General features: G+C 40.7%; 1 protein-coding gene across 1 annotated transcript in view; it reads right to left on the reverse strand.

Moving 5' to 3' along the window:
• zzef1 (zinc finger, ZZ-type with EF hand domain 1) overlaps positions 1-17613 on the reverse strand; it is a 39758-nt gene that overhangs the window by 19590 nt on the left and 2555 nt on the right. The window contains 31 exon segments of the mRNA XM_057356375.1: positions 270-399; positions 1422-1583; positions 1704-1823; positions 1911-2075; positions 2192-2699; positions 2785-2875; positions 2966-3045; positions 3132-3375; positions 3463-3593; positions 3757-3958; positions 4301-4382; positions 4495-4664; positions 5179-5301; positions 6202-6323; positions 6485-6644; positions 8733-8847; positions 8931-9001; positions 9735-9868; positions 10033-10235; positions 10469-10560; positions 10737-10955; positions 11103-11208; positions 11378-11523; positions 11647-11738; positions 11850-11948; positions 12194-12372; positions 12967-13083; positions 15219-15429; positions 15664-15863; positions 16083-16266; positions 17412-17606. Of these exon segments, the coding sequence (XP_057212358.1) occupies positions 270-399; positions 1422-1583; positions 1704-1823; positions 1911-2075; positions 2192-2699; positions 2785-2875; positions 2966-3045; positions 3132-3375; positions 3463-3593; positions 3757-3958; positions 4301-4382; positions 4495-4664; positions 5179-5301; positions 6202-6323; positions 6485-6644; positions 8733-8847; positions 8931-9001; positions 9735-9868; positions 10033-10235; positions 10469-10560; positions 10737-10955; positions 11103-11208; positions 11378-11523; positions 11647-11738; positions 11850-11948; positions 12194-12372; positions 12967-13083; positions 15219-15429; positions 15664-15863; positions 16083-16266; positions 17412-17606 (4853 nt within the window).

Genomic DNA, 17613 nt, shown 5'->3' on the forward strand with positions numbered 1-17613 from the left:
TTTGCTGAGCTCAAATATTAAATCAAAACCTCATGATCTAAGCCTAAGGTTTCCAGGAACATGGTGACACTTGTTTTTCAAAAGACACAACACGCATTAATATTAAGGTTTCACCTCCATTTACGTTTGTTTTATTTACTTACATTTACTCTACAATAAAGAGCAATTGGCCTTTAGTGTTCTTTTCAGACATTGTTTTTATTGTAAAACCATTTATTTGTAATGGTAAAGAGTGCTGGATATATCGTTTTTGCTAGTGATGTTTGTACCTTTCTCTTGTCCTCCACTGAGGCCTGGCCGATCTTGTCAAACCATTTCTCAAACATGCCATCCAAACACTCGTCCATCCATTCACAGTTCCTCTCGTAGTCTGCTATCTCATCCTCCTCTTTCCACTGACTACATCACAACACAACCAAGAGGAAGATATTAGACATGTCAAATTAAACAATAGACACATTGAAGTTTCACAGATGCAAAATTAGGTATAGCTTCATTTTGTAAGACCTAATACTAGTGTCATAACAACAGCTCACGAAATGCATCCCAAAAATCGGCAGAATTTGATGTAATATGCAAAAAAGGTAATAATGGATTCTGACAATGCTGAAAACTAAATTTGAAAACAGACCTTTTTATTTATTGTAAAAAAGCTTATATGTACTGTATATATTACACAAATTAAAATCCTTCATAGCCTGTATGTCTGCCTGTATGCAAAAATAAAAACAATTATTGTGTAATCGAAAATTCCTATAAAATTAAATTAAAAAAGAAAATAAATAAATACTATTTACTTTGAGTTTACATGCTTAAAGAAATGTTACGAATAAAAAACAATACTTTTCGACACATTTTTCATTATTATACAATATTCGTTATCTTTTATTTGCATAATAACAGAATATATATATTTATAAAAATCAACCTCAAACTTAAAATGATAGTTCACCCAAAAATGAAAATCTTTTTTTCAATTTCTCTCAAGTTGTTGCAAACCTGTATCATTCTCTTTTTCGGTTGGACACAAATCAAGATATTTGGAAGAATGTTAGCAATTTACAGTTCTGGGACAACACTAATAGTAGGAAAAATTATGTATAATTTTTTTGTTATGTTGAACACAAAAGAAATTTTTTTGAGGAATTTAGGAAAGCAAACAGCTCAAGAGCACCTCTGACTACCGTTTTCCCCCCACTATGGTAACCAATGGTGTCCCAGAAATGTCAGCTGCTAACATTCTTCCAAATATCTGCAGAGAAATATCTGTTCAACCGAACAAAGAAATTCATACAGGTTTGGAACAACTAGAGGGTGATTAATTTATGACAGAATTTTGAGTGAATTATCCTATTAAGGTTAACCAGTCATGTGAGACTGTGGTTTACTGGTTTCTGATTCCTTTGATTCTGTGCACATACCTGATGGCAATGTCATGCACACTGATGTTTTCCTGAGACATGGTGAGCAGAAGATCAGGCAGTTTGATGTCCAGAAACAGTGACAGATCTTCTGCTTCCCAGCTCATATCCAGTAAATGCAGCAAGCACGTCTGCACACATGACAGGGCAGGCAGCAGGACCCTGAGGACATCAGAATATATTTGGAAATCAGATACCAACACGTAAACAGCCATGTCAACAGGAATTTGCGATTATGATATAGAATGGCAATGTTTAGAGCGTAACAGAGGTAGAACGCACTTTTCATTCAATGCATTGAAGCCCTGCACCGCCTCCACTAACATGAGCACTAACAGATGATATGAGTGTCTGACCAGCTCCCTCATCTCCTTTCCACTTCCCGCCATCTGAGAGAAGTAACTGAGAAAGAAAAATGGGGTTATAATATTGATATGATATCTGTATCAGAAATGACCACAGCTACAGATTTTATGGCAAGGGCCATACTTGGTGAAATCTTTCTGACATGCCAAAAGTTCCTGAAGAAACAGGATACAGGGAGCCTGGAAGAGGTGCGATTTCCCCAGGGTGAGTATGCACTGCTGAATGATCTCCAGAACCTCTCACACGCTCAGTGCCTGGGCCTTTTTCAGGGCAAGAGTATGAAGAACACTGCACACACAGAGAGAGCGAGAAAGAGACATTTCATTATAGCTCATCATGGAAACGCTACCATACACAGCAAGGTGCAAAACTCTATAACCAAAACTTCATTCATGGGCCAATACCTGCTTTCACTGATAACCATGTCCTTCATAAAGCTGAGAATGTGTTTGAGAATAGGGAAACGCTCTTTAACAGGCGGCGCCATGCGAGGTTCCTCCAAAGACCGTAAGGAAAGGAGCCTCAGGCGTCCCCGACTGAAAGGTGCTTTACGTGGGAAGACTAACGGAGATGTGGGCTCTCCTATTTGAGACTGAAGGCTTTCGGAGGATCCTCCGGAAACCTGTGTACTGACACTGCTGGAAGGCCCGGCCTCGCCTGATGCAGAGAAGCCCAGGTCCTGTGCCCGGGGAGCGAGCCCCGTGGGTGTCGCTGCTTCTGTGCCCTCGGGGGTCTGCGAGATGGAGGGAGAGGGGCTGGGCTGGAAGTCTGCTTCGGATGTGGAAACGGATCGGAGAAGATGAGCAGCGCAGGCGCCCTCTTCTGGTTTGGAAGCTTCTTGTTCTGGAGAAGAGTTTCCACCAGTTGGGCTGAATTTAAAGAGGAACAAACTTCTACTGATGCAGATCTCAGCTGGAAGAGAGAGAGAGAGAGAGAGATGAAAAAATAAAACCTAGTCAGACAATCGTTTTTTTTATTGTATTGTTGCAATACTAACCAAGTGACTCCATCGTAACCTCATTCTGTCCTTCCTCTTTTTCCGCTGGTTCATTCATTTTACCCACAAGGTAACGCTGTTTCATCTCCAACTATCAAAGAGGACAAAAAATGGTAGGAAAGGACTTTTTCAAATGTATTTGAGTTTTAGAGAAGTTATTTTGAAAGCACAATTTACACACCATCCATGTTCTGATGCTGTCGGCCAGGGAGTAGACCTGCAGGATGTCTTCACTAAGACCGCTCTGACCGTTTTTAGATACTAAATGGAGAAGAAAATATCTAATCAAGTCTAAAAACAAATAGTGTTGTGTGGTTACATCATAAAATGAATGAATACTGAATTACCAAAGCTCCTGAGACTATGGTGAAGCGCAGGTGTGTGATACATCATTGCCCCCCACGTGGCATTCACAGCCTGGTCCACTTTTGATCCCGCAGCAATCTCGTTTCTGATTGGCTGCTTCTTGCAGGTCATCATAAGAGCTCTCATGAGCTCTGTCCTGCCGTCAGAGGCATCCTGTGAAGGATCCCAACTTGAAAACTCCCTCAAGAACTCCACCAATTCATCTGCTGAAGGAGATGATGCTTCCTGTAGGCCACATTTTACAGATGAATGTAATGAAGTGAGTACAGCTGATGATTTAGACAACACACGCACACACTTTTAGACCGTCACCTGATCAGTGTCTGCGCTGGGCGCATCTTTGGGAAACTGACTCAGACCATGTCTGAACACAGGCTTCCAGAGAGGAGAAGACAGCACATGGTTCATCACGCCTGCAGGCAACTCCTTCACTCCGCGGATCTCTTCGTAAGGAAGACAAGATTGATATAATTATAAGTAAATTTTCGATACAAAAGATAGATCCTAGTCGTTGCCTTAATAAACTGGATAAACATGGTAGGAACATACGTAAGTAATAAGGCGCATCTCAGTCTTGGCACAATTGTAAAGTGTTTGTATTCTTACCGTAAGGTGATTTTAAAGCCATTGTGCGTGAGGCCAGACGACCCATCAGTCTGGACACAAGCAGCTGCATGTCAGAGGTCCAGGACACGGTGACGTCTGGCAGGCCGTACGCTGTCACAGTGAACTTGTAACCCCACTCGTTATTACTGCTGTCTGAGTGGAAGAGAAACTGCAGCTGGGGACCCGCTTTAAAGGTCACTTTCTGAAAAAAAAAAAAAGATATATTTGCATTATTTTATACGGTAGTTTACTATTAATCTAATTTATGTTTGTACAATATAATGCTGTTTTATTTCTTTAAAAAATGAGAATGCATAAAACATACAAAATCTAAAGTAAAAACCCATTCAGCTCTATTAATCATACATAAGGCTTATTTTTATTATTCAGAAATACAATAAAATCCTTAAGCCAATAAACTGATACCAAACAAAAAAACAATAAACCTGTGCAGACTTAAAGAAGTCCAATAAGTTAACAATTAAAATGTGTCACATCTACATTATCATCCAAGTAGTAATACTCTCATTAACATTTCTCGCACCTTTGGCCATTTCTCTGTGCCAACTTTCATGTCATATCTCACTTTTCCTCCTCTAGCATCAGTGAACTCCAGATAGTCGTATCTACAAAAAAAAATCAATGAGTCTCAAAGCAATGACAGTATAATTAATTTTTGCTGTAAGTCAGCTATTGCCAGAAGGTGGCAGCAGAACATTTTAGAATCAGATCTTCCACCTTTTCTCTGTTTCACAGCGTTCATCGAACTCCACCTCAAAGGACGTGGCTCCAGGACAGACGAAAATGGTGGTCTCATGTCTGCTGTTCTCATAGTTATGAGGGGACTCCATGTTCCACGTCCTCAACACGACAGGCTGCTGAGTCTGCTGAGAGCCTTCCATATCAACCTACAGCACAAAAACCCTTTTCTTCACTTATTCACTTACAGGTCAATACATTACCTTTTTAAAAATGTGATAAAAATGATTACAAATCTATTTCTTTTAAAGGATCAGGTCTCCACAAAATAATAATCTATTTCTCACACTGGAATCTGGAGATTTCAGACTACAGGTGTTTTCTTTTTTCAGTCCCTTTTAAGTGTTTATATATACTATGTATACTTGTTTATGTATACTTTGGGATGCTTTTCTTTTGAAGCAACATAAAATCATGTACATTTTGCATGAACTATGCTTTTAACTGTATTTACCTGAGTGCAAATACCTGAACATGTCGAAATGCCTTACATCAACATTTATGCAATTGGCTGATGTTTTATCCAAAGCGATGTACAGTGCATTCAAGTTGTACATTTTATCAGTATGTATGTATTTCCTGGGAATCAAACCCATAGCCTCTGTGCTGCTGGCACATTGCTCTACCAGTTAAGCTACAGGAACCAGCACACAGTGGACTGACCTTACAGAAGATCTCCTCTGTGTCGTTGGCCAGATTCTTCAACAGGCCTGCAAGAGGGTAGAATCTCCTCAGCAGCACACAATGAGGAATATCCAGAGCACACAACTCCAACAGAAAGATTGTCTGCGACAAGACACAATACAAACACCACATTGGGTCAAAACACACTTCAAAGATCACAGTGCTTTTAATCATAGACTGTGATTATTAGTCTACGCGCAAACAGAAAACTGTTCTGATTGGCTGTATTTAAAGTCCCAGAGAAATAAAAAATGACAATGCCTATTTTTTCATGAAATACTGCAGCGTTTATTGTAAATAGTTTATCAATGTGGGTCATTCTCTTTTTAAAATTTGTGTGCCCTCATAATCTTGAGTTAAAATCTGAAAATGCACTTCCTTTCTGTAATGACTATCTATCTTAAATGACGTAAGTTAGACGGCTTGGGCGGAGCATCCATTAACTCTTCCCCTTCAACTGTCAGTCTGCTACCAGTTCCATTTCAAAATGCAACAGCTGTATTTATACATCCAATCAAGTCGCAGAGAAAGACGAAAGCCACGCCCACAATTTTTCTCATTAGAAATTCCATTTCACTCGGAAATGTGTCAAAATACGGAAGTAAAAACGATCGCAACTTCGGGTTCACAGGGACTTTAATGTTCATGATAGTGTCATGCCACACCCCAGGACGCTTGCTATAACACAGCAAGTGTGTGTATAATCATACATTCATGGCATTAACGGTCAGTGTCCTCGAGCAGATTCTAATCAAGTGGCCGTCTCGTGATTTATCATGGGAAATAGTGAGCGAGCTATGAGTGTACATCGACTGTACACTCAAAATCAGAGTGCATTGTGGATGAAAAAAGAGTGAACAAATGTAGAGAATGAAGTAGTTTACTCAGGTTTTGGACACCACTACAAAATAGCGGACACCCGATATAGAGCACTATATAGCAGATACGGAGCGGTTTCAGACACAGCAACAGTTTGTAGAAGTAAAATGAAGTGTTTGCTACCAGCTGCCGGGTCGCCATGGCCAGGATGGATCCGTTGAGTTTTTCTGTGATATCGGCTCCAGAGAAGCGGTTGATAAGAGAACTCAGTATGTTTCTGGTGCCGTCCAGGAACTGCTCCACATCTGCAAGTCAAGAGAAACAGCACAGATTTGTTAAGAAAGTGACAAACAGCTGTGCAGTTACTACCCTGAAATTTCATCTATAATAGAAATTGCTAAATTCTTTGAGGCATTTTGAAGGGCTTTGTAAATCCAGTCTGAAAGAACAAAAGAAGGATGCTCACATTTGAGCAGGATTTCCCGAGCCAGTTCAGCAGAGGTGCTTGTTCCTCCTTTGATCTGCAAGAAACACCAGGAGAGCAGACTTCCCTGGAGAGCCCAGAACAGCGACAGCAGGACCCTCCAAATAGACCCTTTTCTGGACTCTTGCATCAACACCTCACACTGAAAGACCGAGGGGCAGTTTTGCATTACTAAACATTAAACTACTCTTTACAAAGCTGCTGTAACCAAAGAAGAGCTGCTGTCGACATACACGTCACATCACAAGCGATACTCTGTATTAGAGGTCCAAACATGTGGACCCAAACCCGAAGAGACCCGTGATTGTGCTACACATGTTCGACCCGGACCCGTCTAATCATTTTAAAATTGGACCCGAACCCGTGCAGAACTGAGAAAAATCATAAATTTACTACCCGAACCCGACGCGGACCCGCATATTATTTGAAAACTGGACCCGAACCCGGCTGGACCCGACTCGACCCAGTCGGCACATATTCTATTCAATCTGTAAACAAGTTTCGAAAATATAAAAACCTTTTGTCTTATCTACTGTAAGTGGCCTTCTGCCTCCCTGACTGTGATGCATGATTGGTTTCATTCATGTTATTCCTCTCTCGCCAATTGAACGGCCATGTTAAATTCCATTCATTATTCCAGCTTCAAAAGTCTGCTTGCTGTCACGGTGACGAATGACAGCAACTTTGCACGTTTGCGTTGTTTTTCTCTCTTGAGTCAAGTAAAATAAATCTTTGGCTGTTTGCCCTGTTGATCTACAATAATGATTGCTCGTTTAATGCCATCCATGACCGCTGACATTAGCAGCACTTGTTTGCTATCATCTCTGTGCTCTCTGAGCCGAGTCTGACCAAAATTTTTAGATATAACAAGACGGTTCATTCATTATTATAAACATGAGGAAAAAGTGGAATACGCGCTTTTCCCCATATCACTCATGAAGGCATCCATGATCACAGACTGCGTGCAGTAATTCTGCAGCGGAGTTTTGCTGCTGACAGCTGAGGATGCTCGTGTTTTTCCCTTATTTCCAGACTCACACTAATTTTACGAGATGAACGTTACTAAACAAACGCACAGTGCTGACCTGTAAAATATAGACCATATACGGGTCTCGAGTCCTCCCTGAAGACCTCTACTCTGTATTACAACACATGTGTCAGCTAACAGATGTGAAATGAGTCATATGACACGGCTAAAACGAATATTTATCGTTTATATTTATCAATATCAAACGATATTGATTTATCGTTTGTTTTAGATGTAATGCATTGTGTATTCACGATTTAAGGTTCAAAAACGCTGTATTTTCCACATACCGTGCTTGTTTGTATCTCCTCTTTGCCCCGCCTCTCTGAAACGCGCAGATTTGTACAAAAGCAATTGTACTGACAGTACTGACTTGCGTATACATTTGGGCGGTCTTAGTCAAATCATACCACGAACTGACGTAGATTTGTGGGGGTGTGGTTACACGAGGCGTTTCAGGCAGATCTGGGTGAGCATTCGCTTGTAGATAGAATGCATCTTTTGTTTCCGACACTTAAATTTTTGCAATTTTACGTGTCTAATACATGCATGGGCAACTTATAACACACCAAAGACACAGAAAAACACGTGTTCGCACCATATGATCACTTCAATAACTTGTAAACATGTGAGGCACGTGCAGTGTTGGGTAAGTTACTCTCAAAAAGTAATTAATTACTAGTTACTAATTACATATTCAAAAGTGTAATCAGATTACTGTACAAATTACTCTCTCCAAAAAGTATTTAGTTACTTATTACTAATTACTTTCTATATCCTATATCAACCTTGATTAGTTAAGTGATTCAAGGATAGACATGAAAGGGCTCTTTTAATTCATTCAAATAAATAATATTAAACTACATAAAGTAGTATTATTAACTCACTAAATTATTACAAATGTGAGAATTATACATTAAATCACAGATTTTAAAGTTAGACTCTGAATTTTGATGTCATTTCCACTATTACACACACATATATTACACAAAGTATTTAGTTTAATTACATCAAAAGTAACTGTAATTAAATTACAGAAAAAATAAGAGTAATCCCTTACTTTACTTTTCAAGGGAAAAGTAATTAAATTACAGTAACTAATTACTTAGTAACTAGTTACACCCAACACTGGGCACGTGTCGGCTATCCACAGAGCCTGTATGACCAGACGAAGTTGGCAGCTGTCAGCATGGGTGAACATACCTCTCCAGTGGCTACTATGAGCATAGTGTCCATGACTGTCAGAATGGGTGAGATATTGAAGTCAGACAGGGCTCCTTTAGGGGGCAGCAAGAGAAGACCTCTGGGGTCCTGATCGCTGGAAACAGATGAACGTGCGGCAATGTGTGAGAATGCTTTACAGTTTTATATGAAAGAGAACTAGATGGAGGAGTTTGATACCTGAAGTAATTGCAGAGTGATTCGAATGTTAGTTTCACAGACTCTGGTTGATTTTCCTCTGTTATGTTTTTCTAGTGAAAAAAAACAAACAAAAACTGCTAGTGTTAAATTCTTCACTGTAAAATCCATCTTAAAAATGTTCTCACAGATTTTTTAGTAGCAAGAGCAAATTTATTATTTTGTGCATACTGATTTCTATCAGTCCTCAACTTGTTGCTAATAAAGATTATTTATAGACTTAACCTAAAGGGATAGTTCCCTTTAGTAAACATGTGTAAATTTCGTTGTTCTGCTAAACACTAGGAAATATATTTGGGAACATGTTTGTAATTAAACAGTTCTGGGGCACTACTGACTTCCATAGTACAGAAAAAAAACTACTATGGTAGTCAATAGTGCTTAAGAACTGTGTAGTTTCCCACATTCTTCAAAATATCTTCTTTTGTGTTCAACAAAAGAATTTTACACAGTTTTGGAACAGTAAATGGGGTGAGTAAATGATGACAGAATTTTCTTTTTTGGGTGAAATACTGTATATCAAAATACTTTGGGTCAAGTGTTTCAGTTTTGCATCGGAAAGCTCAGTGCTGAGTTAAGAGAAATGTTTAATGAGTTGAGTGGATTTTATGCCATTAGTTGAGTAAACTCAGATTTCAGTATGTATTGTCTAATTATTTGCAGCTGGTCAAACACTTCTTATAGTGAGGTTAAAAGACATGTGACATATCAACACAATTGATTTGAGTGAACTATTTATCCCAAACGTTGAATAAACTTAACAAATAAGTAAAAACAAAGTCTTACCATCATGTGAAAGAGCTTGTCTCTCCTGCTCTGTTTGTTAGGATAAAAGATAGCAGCTCCATTGAGAATGGCTTTCACAGCTTCTTTCCTCAGAGCTTTCTCCACCGCAGTCTCACCTTCAGGCCCATCCACCACTGCAGAGCACATAACCTACTGTTACTCTCTAATACCATCACTATCATCATCACACCGAACAGCATAGTTGAGCTTTATAGTTGTGAACACAACAGCGCTTGAGGAACGTGACCTGCAGCACGACATTAAAAATAAACTGTGAAAGCACGTTTGAGAGTCTCACCTTGACACAAGTGATTGTAAAGCTCCCCGACAGCTTCAGCAGGGTGTACGTCTGCTCTGCATGAGGGCGAGGCAGACGCTGATGCTGACGATGAGGTCGCTGTCTCTGAGGACTGGGACTCTGTCAGGTTGGGCATCATCGAGAAGCAGTTCTGAAGCAGCTGAAGCAGAAGAACCCGTGTCTTCAATGCCTCCTCTCCCTCACTGAACACAAGCATAAACACATATTATAAGACACAAACATAGACTAAACGCATTAAAGCTTCAAATTGATAAGGTCATTTTAAATGCAAAGAAAGAAGTTAGTCAATCACAACAGAGTCTATTTATTTAAAGACGTCTTGAAGCTAGTAGCTACAGTTGCAAAAACGTGTTTAATTCATTCTAATAGCTTTTATAAACTATATGTGCAACTACATGTTTACAGTTGTACTCACATTGACCTGAGTTTGCGGTAAAAATCCCAGAACAGAAGCAGGTTAAGGTCACTGAAGTCAAGAAGGGACTTCTGCTTGGACAAAGTGGCTTCCTGTAAATAAGGTTCTGGGTTTATATTTCATTGGACATGGATTCAAACGTAGATACCATTATGTGACAGAATTCAGGAATTTCAGCTATAATCGAAAGTCAACATCAGTGAATGGAAAAACTGCATTATGAAATACAGAGTTGTGTTTAAACAAATCAGGGGTTTGGTAGATGTACCATGTCTCTGGTGAGCTGCTGGATGAAATAAAGGGTCTTCTTCATGAGTGTGAGACCTGTGACCAGGCCTGACTTGTTATCCTCTGTCTGAAAGCTCAGATCCTCAACATCCTCTAGCCGCTCCAAGTCTGGACACAAATAGCCACTAAAACACATCTGTTGAACCCCCAACCGCTCTGCTGTGTCCTGCCTAGTGCACAGGAACTTCACCATGAGGAACTACACAAAGACAGACAGACAGACAGAGAGAGGGTTAGTAAACAAATGTCTATTACCTACTGTAGAAGAACACCATCAAAACCTGAATTGTCTATTTACTGCAGATAAACAGGTGAAAATCTAGAGATAGAAACAAAGAAATCCTACTTTGGATACTCGACATTGCTGTAGCTTGATATCCACGTCATTCCAGTCCTCCTCCAGCTCAAACCAGCCCAGCGGATCATCTTCACTCTTCCCTGATGTCCTTGTGCTGGAGTGTGTATGAATTTGAGTGTGAATGTATGTATATGCATGGGATACGGAGGTAACAGTAAGAGGTTACTCAGAATCATTCTTAATGAATTTACAGCTGTCTTATGTGGTGTATAAATGTTCTGCAAGTGTTTGCTTCAAACTAACCAAGTGAAAATTTGACAAACCTGTCTTGGAAAAATTCTTTGTAGTCTTTGTAGTCCCAGCTATCATACTTTTTGAATCGTTTGAAGTGTTTTTCTGCATCAAAGGCCTCGTTGTCATTGTACGCAAACACCAGGCCGCATTTAGCACCGATTGCCCCTTTACGCACCTGAGGTAAAGAAATGCTGGGATGAATATGCAAAGCAAAACTAGACTTTGAAAACTAGATCAACCAGTTTTTTATACTAAAACATACTCTTAAAAGACTATAAAGGCAAATAATAAGACTCACTTTCATCTTGATCTGTGTGACCTGAAAGCAGCTCTGGTTTTCAGTGGACAGAATCACACTGGCTTTCCTCTTTCCGTTCTCTGTCAGGAAACCTGCAACCCCAAATGGGTATTTCACTAACGCACTTTGGTTATAAAGTATCTCTGAAGTCCTATTTTGAATGCAAGATCAGGAGGGCTGTATGTTATGAATGGTGTTTGTACCGTCACCAGTGTTGGGTTCTGTTAGCATGTTTTCTGGACCAGACTTCTCCTCTTTACTTTTGACATCACACGCCTGAAGATGGAGCTGAAGGGGTTTACCTGCACATGAACACCATGTTTATATGTGTTATAGTGCTGTACTGCAAATGCAGCTAATCCATCAAAAATAAAAACCAAATGTTCTTTAATGTTCTGCAACGGACAAAACTAAACGAACGGAAAATAAACTAAACACAAAGCATGACAATTTTTTGAATGAATTACGAATCTCAAGATGAGTCTAAAGATTGGATTCAATATCAGATTTAGAAGCTTAAGATCATTATCCAACTACTGTGCATTACCATTCCGGAAGAGCAATCTGAGCCGGACTGACGCCATGGAGGCCAGCAATGCGGATGCTCTATATTCAGAGTCCTGATGCTGGCAGACACCAGACAGAGAGATGAGGACTTTAGCCACGCTGCCTCGTGCCAGAGCAAATGCTAGAAGAGTCAGTTCAGCCTCAGGAGAAACACAGCAGCTAGAGAGAGAGAGAGAGAGAGAGAGAGAAAGAGAGAGAGAGAGAGAGAGAGAGAGAGAGAGAGAGAGAGAGAGAGAGAGAGAGAGAAATTAGTAGAGTAATTAGTAATTAGACTAATAAGATTCAACCAGATTACAACACACATTAAACATTACTGTATTTTTTGTTAGAAAAATCAAACAAACAACAAATGCAACACCATCTGGCCATAAAAAGACAGTACACAATGACACAACCTTGATACAGAATGGGCAAGCACCAGGAAAAAGGTCAAGAGAGATGAGAGAGAGAGAGAGAGAGAGAGAGAGAGAGAGAGAGAGAGAGAGAGAGAGAGAGAGAGAGAGAGAGAGATAACAGGATAGTTGAAAGTAAAGCACTTCCTCTAAGAGAAGGGCCGAGTGTACAATTACTTTCAAATGAAATTACCCCCTGATAGAAAACAGTATTCCATTATTATCAAGCTGACCTGTGTTGTATAATTACAACAAAAAGGGGTTTGTCGCTACTACAGACCCTGTCTACTCTGACTTATTAATAACAGACATAAACATGTGCTGAGTTTGTGCTAATTGACTGTAAAGAGTTGTTTCTTACTCTGCTATGCGCAGTAAAAATCCATCCACCTCTTCTAGAATATTTGCAGAGAAGAATTTAGGGAACTCGGTTGAAGACGGCGTTAACGACAGGGGTGGCATATGCTGTAAGGCTTTCCTAGAGAACAGTGAAAAAACAGTTAAATTAATTTAACAGGAATCCATCAGAACAATAAAATGACATTACCATGGTATTACTGCAATGTTTTAGAAATAGTTTATCAGGTTCTCTTTCATCATCTCGTGTTCGCGATCCACCTTTGGGAAGGGCATCTGTACCTGATCTCTGCAGAAGCATGCAATTGCACCAAGTCTGACTTGACAGACAGAAGCGTGAAGCCAATGCCAGGTAAGGCCCCACCCCCTTACCTGAGAGCATATAAGGTCTGCCTGCGCTGCTGTTCTCCAGCTGACATTCGCTTCTTGCGATCTCTGTACGGACACAAAATGCCAGGGCCATTTCTACACGGTCCTTATATGGTTGTAAGTGGCAAGTGTTTGAAGGGTGGTGTTATGGGCACGGTCTCGCATCACATCAGTGCTCAGTTCCTGATATTTTGTGTTTCTTACAGGACCTTATGGATAAAAGCAGGTCATTTTCCACAATTAAGGTCTACCTGGCAGCTATTTCTGCCTGTCATGTAGGCTTTGATGGCTCAACAGTCGGGCAGCATCCTTTAATCCGCAGATTTATGAAGGGTGCCCGTCGCTCCTTGCCAGTCATCAGGAAAACTGTCCCTAAATGGGACCTCTCCATGGTGCTGGAGGCCCTGTCTCAGTTTCCTTTTGAGCCCCTGGGAGGTATTTCCTTGAAGCTGCTGTCCTTCAAGACGGCTTTGCTTATGGCCTTGGCGTCAGCCAAACATATTAGTGAGCTACATGCACTCTCAGTACATCCCTCGTGCACTTAATTCTCTCTGAGTGGAGATAAGGTTTTTCTTAAGCCAACCCTGGCTTTTATGCCTAAGTGCTTCCCTGCGTTCACATCGGAGGTGTTGGAGCTGTCCGCTTTTCACCCTCCGCCTTTTCCCTCTGTGGAGCATCAGAGGCTGAATGCTCTCTCCTGTTCATGCATTACAGACATATATGACCATGACTAGTGCTTTCTGGAAGAGCAACCAGCTCTCTCTACCCTCTATCATGGACATATACACCAAACGCTGCATCCGTAAAGCTACCAGCATCGTAGCTGACCCCACTCACCCCTCTCATGCACTTTTCACCCTTCTGCCTTCTGGAAAAAGGTACTGGAGCATTCGTGCCCTCACCTCCAGACTGTGCAACAGCTTCTTTCCACAAGCCATTCGACTCCTAAATAAAAAGACTCAGGACTAACACATATACATTGTAACACCCTGTTTTGTAGCACGGCAAAACAGCTATGTGTGTGGATTAGGGTTGACAGGAGCATGATTTTTGGATGTGTCGAGCACCGCCCCTAAATCATCCTTGGGGGTGACCGTCTTTTTCTGGCTTAAGGAACCTCACTGTATTGGGCGCTGTCCATGTCTCTCCCATAGGTGGATCTCGAACACGAGATGATGAAAGAGAACAATAGGTTACTCCTATAACCCCAGCTCTCTTAAACATCGAGTGGAGAGATCCACCAGCTTTGCTCAGCTTGCTGGACGAGAAGCGAATATATTTACTGGAGAACAGCAGCGCAGGCAGACCTTATTTGTTCTCAGGTAAGGGGGTGGGGCCTTACCTGGCATTGGCTGCGCGCTTCTGTCTGTCTAGCCAGACTTGGTGCAATTGGATGCTTCTGCAGAGGTCAGGTACGAATGCCCTTCCCATAGGTGGATCTCTCCACTCGATGTTTCTGTTCGATGTTTCTCATTGTTTTTTGTACTATGGGAATTATTTGATTCTAGAACATGTACTAAAGTAATACAGTATTTTTTATTTAAGAACCCTGGAGTAAACTTCATCTGAAAATAGAATATATTATATCATTTTTTATTATATAATACCATAGTTTTACCATCTGACACTCTACTACACCTAGAATTTTTTTGTATGGGTAAGCCATTAACTTTTTAACTTATCATCAACTTATCACAACTAAAAATGTGATTGTTAATGTAAAACTAATACTTTTTATGATAACTGTAAAGGGAGGCTAAGAAAGTGGAAAAATACAGCTTCCAGTCAGGAAACAAGGCTATAAAGTGTGACAATAACAAAACTAGTATAATGCAATCACCACCACTCTTTCAGAGAAGAAAAATTATCTGTTTCTCCCTGACTTACTGTGTGCTCTGTAAGACGGTCTGTGCAAGCACCGGGTTGGTTTCCATGGAAGCAGTGACCAGAGATGTGAGCAGTGACAGATACCATATAGCCGAGGCGTCGGATACCGAGACCTCCTTGCTCTTGGTGATCTGGTAGCCCATTGTCTTCAGACCGTGAATACGTGTGTCACAGCCATCGCTCAGGCAGCGCTTAATGTTTATCTGAATATCTGTGAGAGTGAGACAAAGAGCTTAAATCCTCAAAGATTTGCCTTCGTGTGAGTTTAGAAAGTCTTCTAGAATGATAATATTTACATGGACATAACTTAAGTACATATTTAAAACACAATAAAGAATGGACATTTTACTCTGCTAGCTTAATTAAATACAATTGCAGAAAAAAATATTAAAATTTGCTTCCAAACTGTCAATAAGAAAATTCTGCTGTATATGGGGGTGTTTACAGGGATGGGTGATGTTGGCGTTGTCCAGCAGCGGTACGTATCCCGTGACATTACTCGGGATCCTCACGTCTCTGATCTCCTGCAAGGATCGCTGGTTCTTCCCCACAGCTATGGACACAAGCTGAGGCATGTAACTGTGGTCATTTGACGCTACTGCAATGGCCAGTCGTCTCAATACTATGTCTGGCTTCATTTTTAACCTGTGCAAGAATGAGGGTACAAGGCAGTGAGGGTACTGATCAATCACAAAATGTTTATGGTTTCTGAAACTCATGTGAGAAAGTAAATAACCAAGTGATAAACAAAAGCCAAGGAATGTGTGACGTCAGCTAAACGTTCCCGATTTACACACTAAGCAACACACAAGTTAATATTTATCTAAATTCCTTTTAAATACACAAGTAAGTTGAGTAGCTTACCTTATCCAGTGTGAGCGAGCGCTGCCGTCCGACTGCCAGAAAGACACAGTCTCTCCATTGGTCAGTTTGGGGATGTCAGCACTGTTGGACGAAGCCTCGATAAAGCTGTAACACTGCGTGACCACTTTGACCTTATCCACGTCAGGGTCATGATTCAGTTCTGACCTGTACTGGATGTCTAGATCTGAGAGGAGAAAGAAAAAGTAAATGATGAACAGCGTGCCAGCAGCGGCTTTACACTAAATCTCTTGTCATTTTTTTTAAGACAGGTTTCCCAAACACTTTATTTTCCAGGTGTTTGCATACATAAGATCATATAGGAATGGCAATCGGCACAGCCCAATTACAATCCGTTCTCTGCCCACTCAGGATTGGTCAATTGTCTGTTGCCTGGCAACCAGTTTCTCTTTAGCTGACAGAGCAAACTATTTGAGCCAAGTAAATGGGTAAAAAGAAAATATCTTCCTTCATAACCAACTGCTTTTTACATCAAAATACAGTCTGTAAACTTGTTACCAACACAACAACTGGCGAATTTATATTACATTCCAAAGCTGCCAAAGAGTGGAAAATGAAACCATATCTGTAAAGGCAGGGCCGGATTGGCACAGAATTGAACGGTTAAGCAGTTATGGCTTTTGCACTGGAGGAACATTTTTGTAGTTCCAGAACTATTTGGCGGAAGAAGCCGCTCATTGTTGTGTTCGCACCACAGGAACTGGGAATGGTTTTAGTTCAGCAATGTCTTTGTCTGCGCATTGTTTATCACCGTCTGTGTGATGCTGTATGTATTATGGGCTAGTTGAACAAGCACTGGTGAGCTTTTGCGACGCCAGGGTCGGCAGACTAATTTCCGGTTGTATAACACTATCGAGTTCTTTTGGCTTAACGAAGTGTTCAGCAATGTAAAAAGGATCTGTCATATTGCTGATATATAACCTTCTTTTTTTAATTAAAAAACACCCATATTTGCCTGCCAAAAATCCTCATTTTCCCATACAGTGAAATAGGACCGGAAATTAGTCTGCCGATCCTTGCGTCCCAAAAGCTCATTGGTGCCATCTTGTGCAACTAGCAATTGCAAATAGGACATTTCATCTCTCAGTCCTCTTTCAATCGCAACTGTAATGTCTACATTACATCTCAGCTACCATGAAACCCTCGTAACTATGCTATACCTGGTGCGAAAGCAGCTAATGAGAAGAACAGTTTGGTCTGGCTGTGGAAAAGTGACTCAAGTGTAATACTGGTATACACTTTGCACTCTCAGTTTCTCACTGTTTAAACAAAACAGACTGGGTTGTATATTTGTATGGCATTCATTTTCACCTTTCTCTTTCTGCAGCAGACAATCCAGGAAGTCCTGCACTACAGATGACCTCATCGTACAGATGCTGTTGTAGCCCTCCAGCACAGGGAATGGGATGGCACTGCTGGGGATGCGGTTCCTGTGCAAAAACTTCAGGACCTTGGAGGCATGTGCTTTAAGACGGTCCTTGGACTTGGAAAAGATATCCACAAATCCTGAAGA

The sequence above is a fragment of the Triplophysa rosa genome, linkage group LG2 (assembly GCF_024868665.1).
Source record: "Triplophysa rosa linkage group LG2, Trosa_1v2, whole genome shotgun sequence".
NCBI classification, from domain to species: domain Eukaryota; kingdom Metazoa; phylum Chordata; class Actinopteri; order Cypriniformes; family Nemacheilidae; genus Triplophysa; species Triplophysa rosa.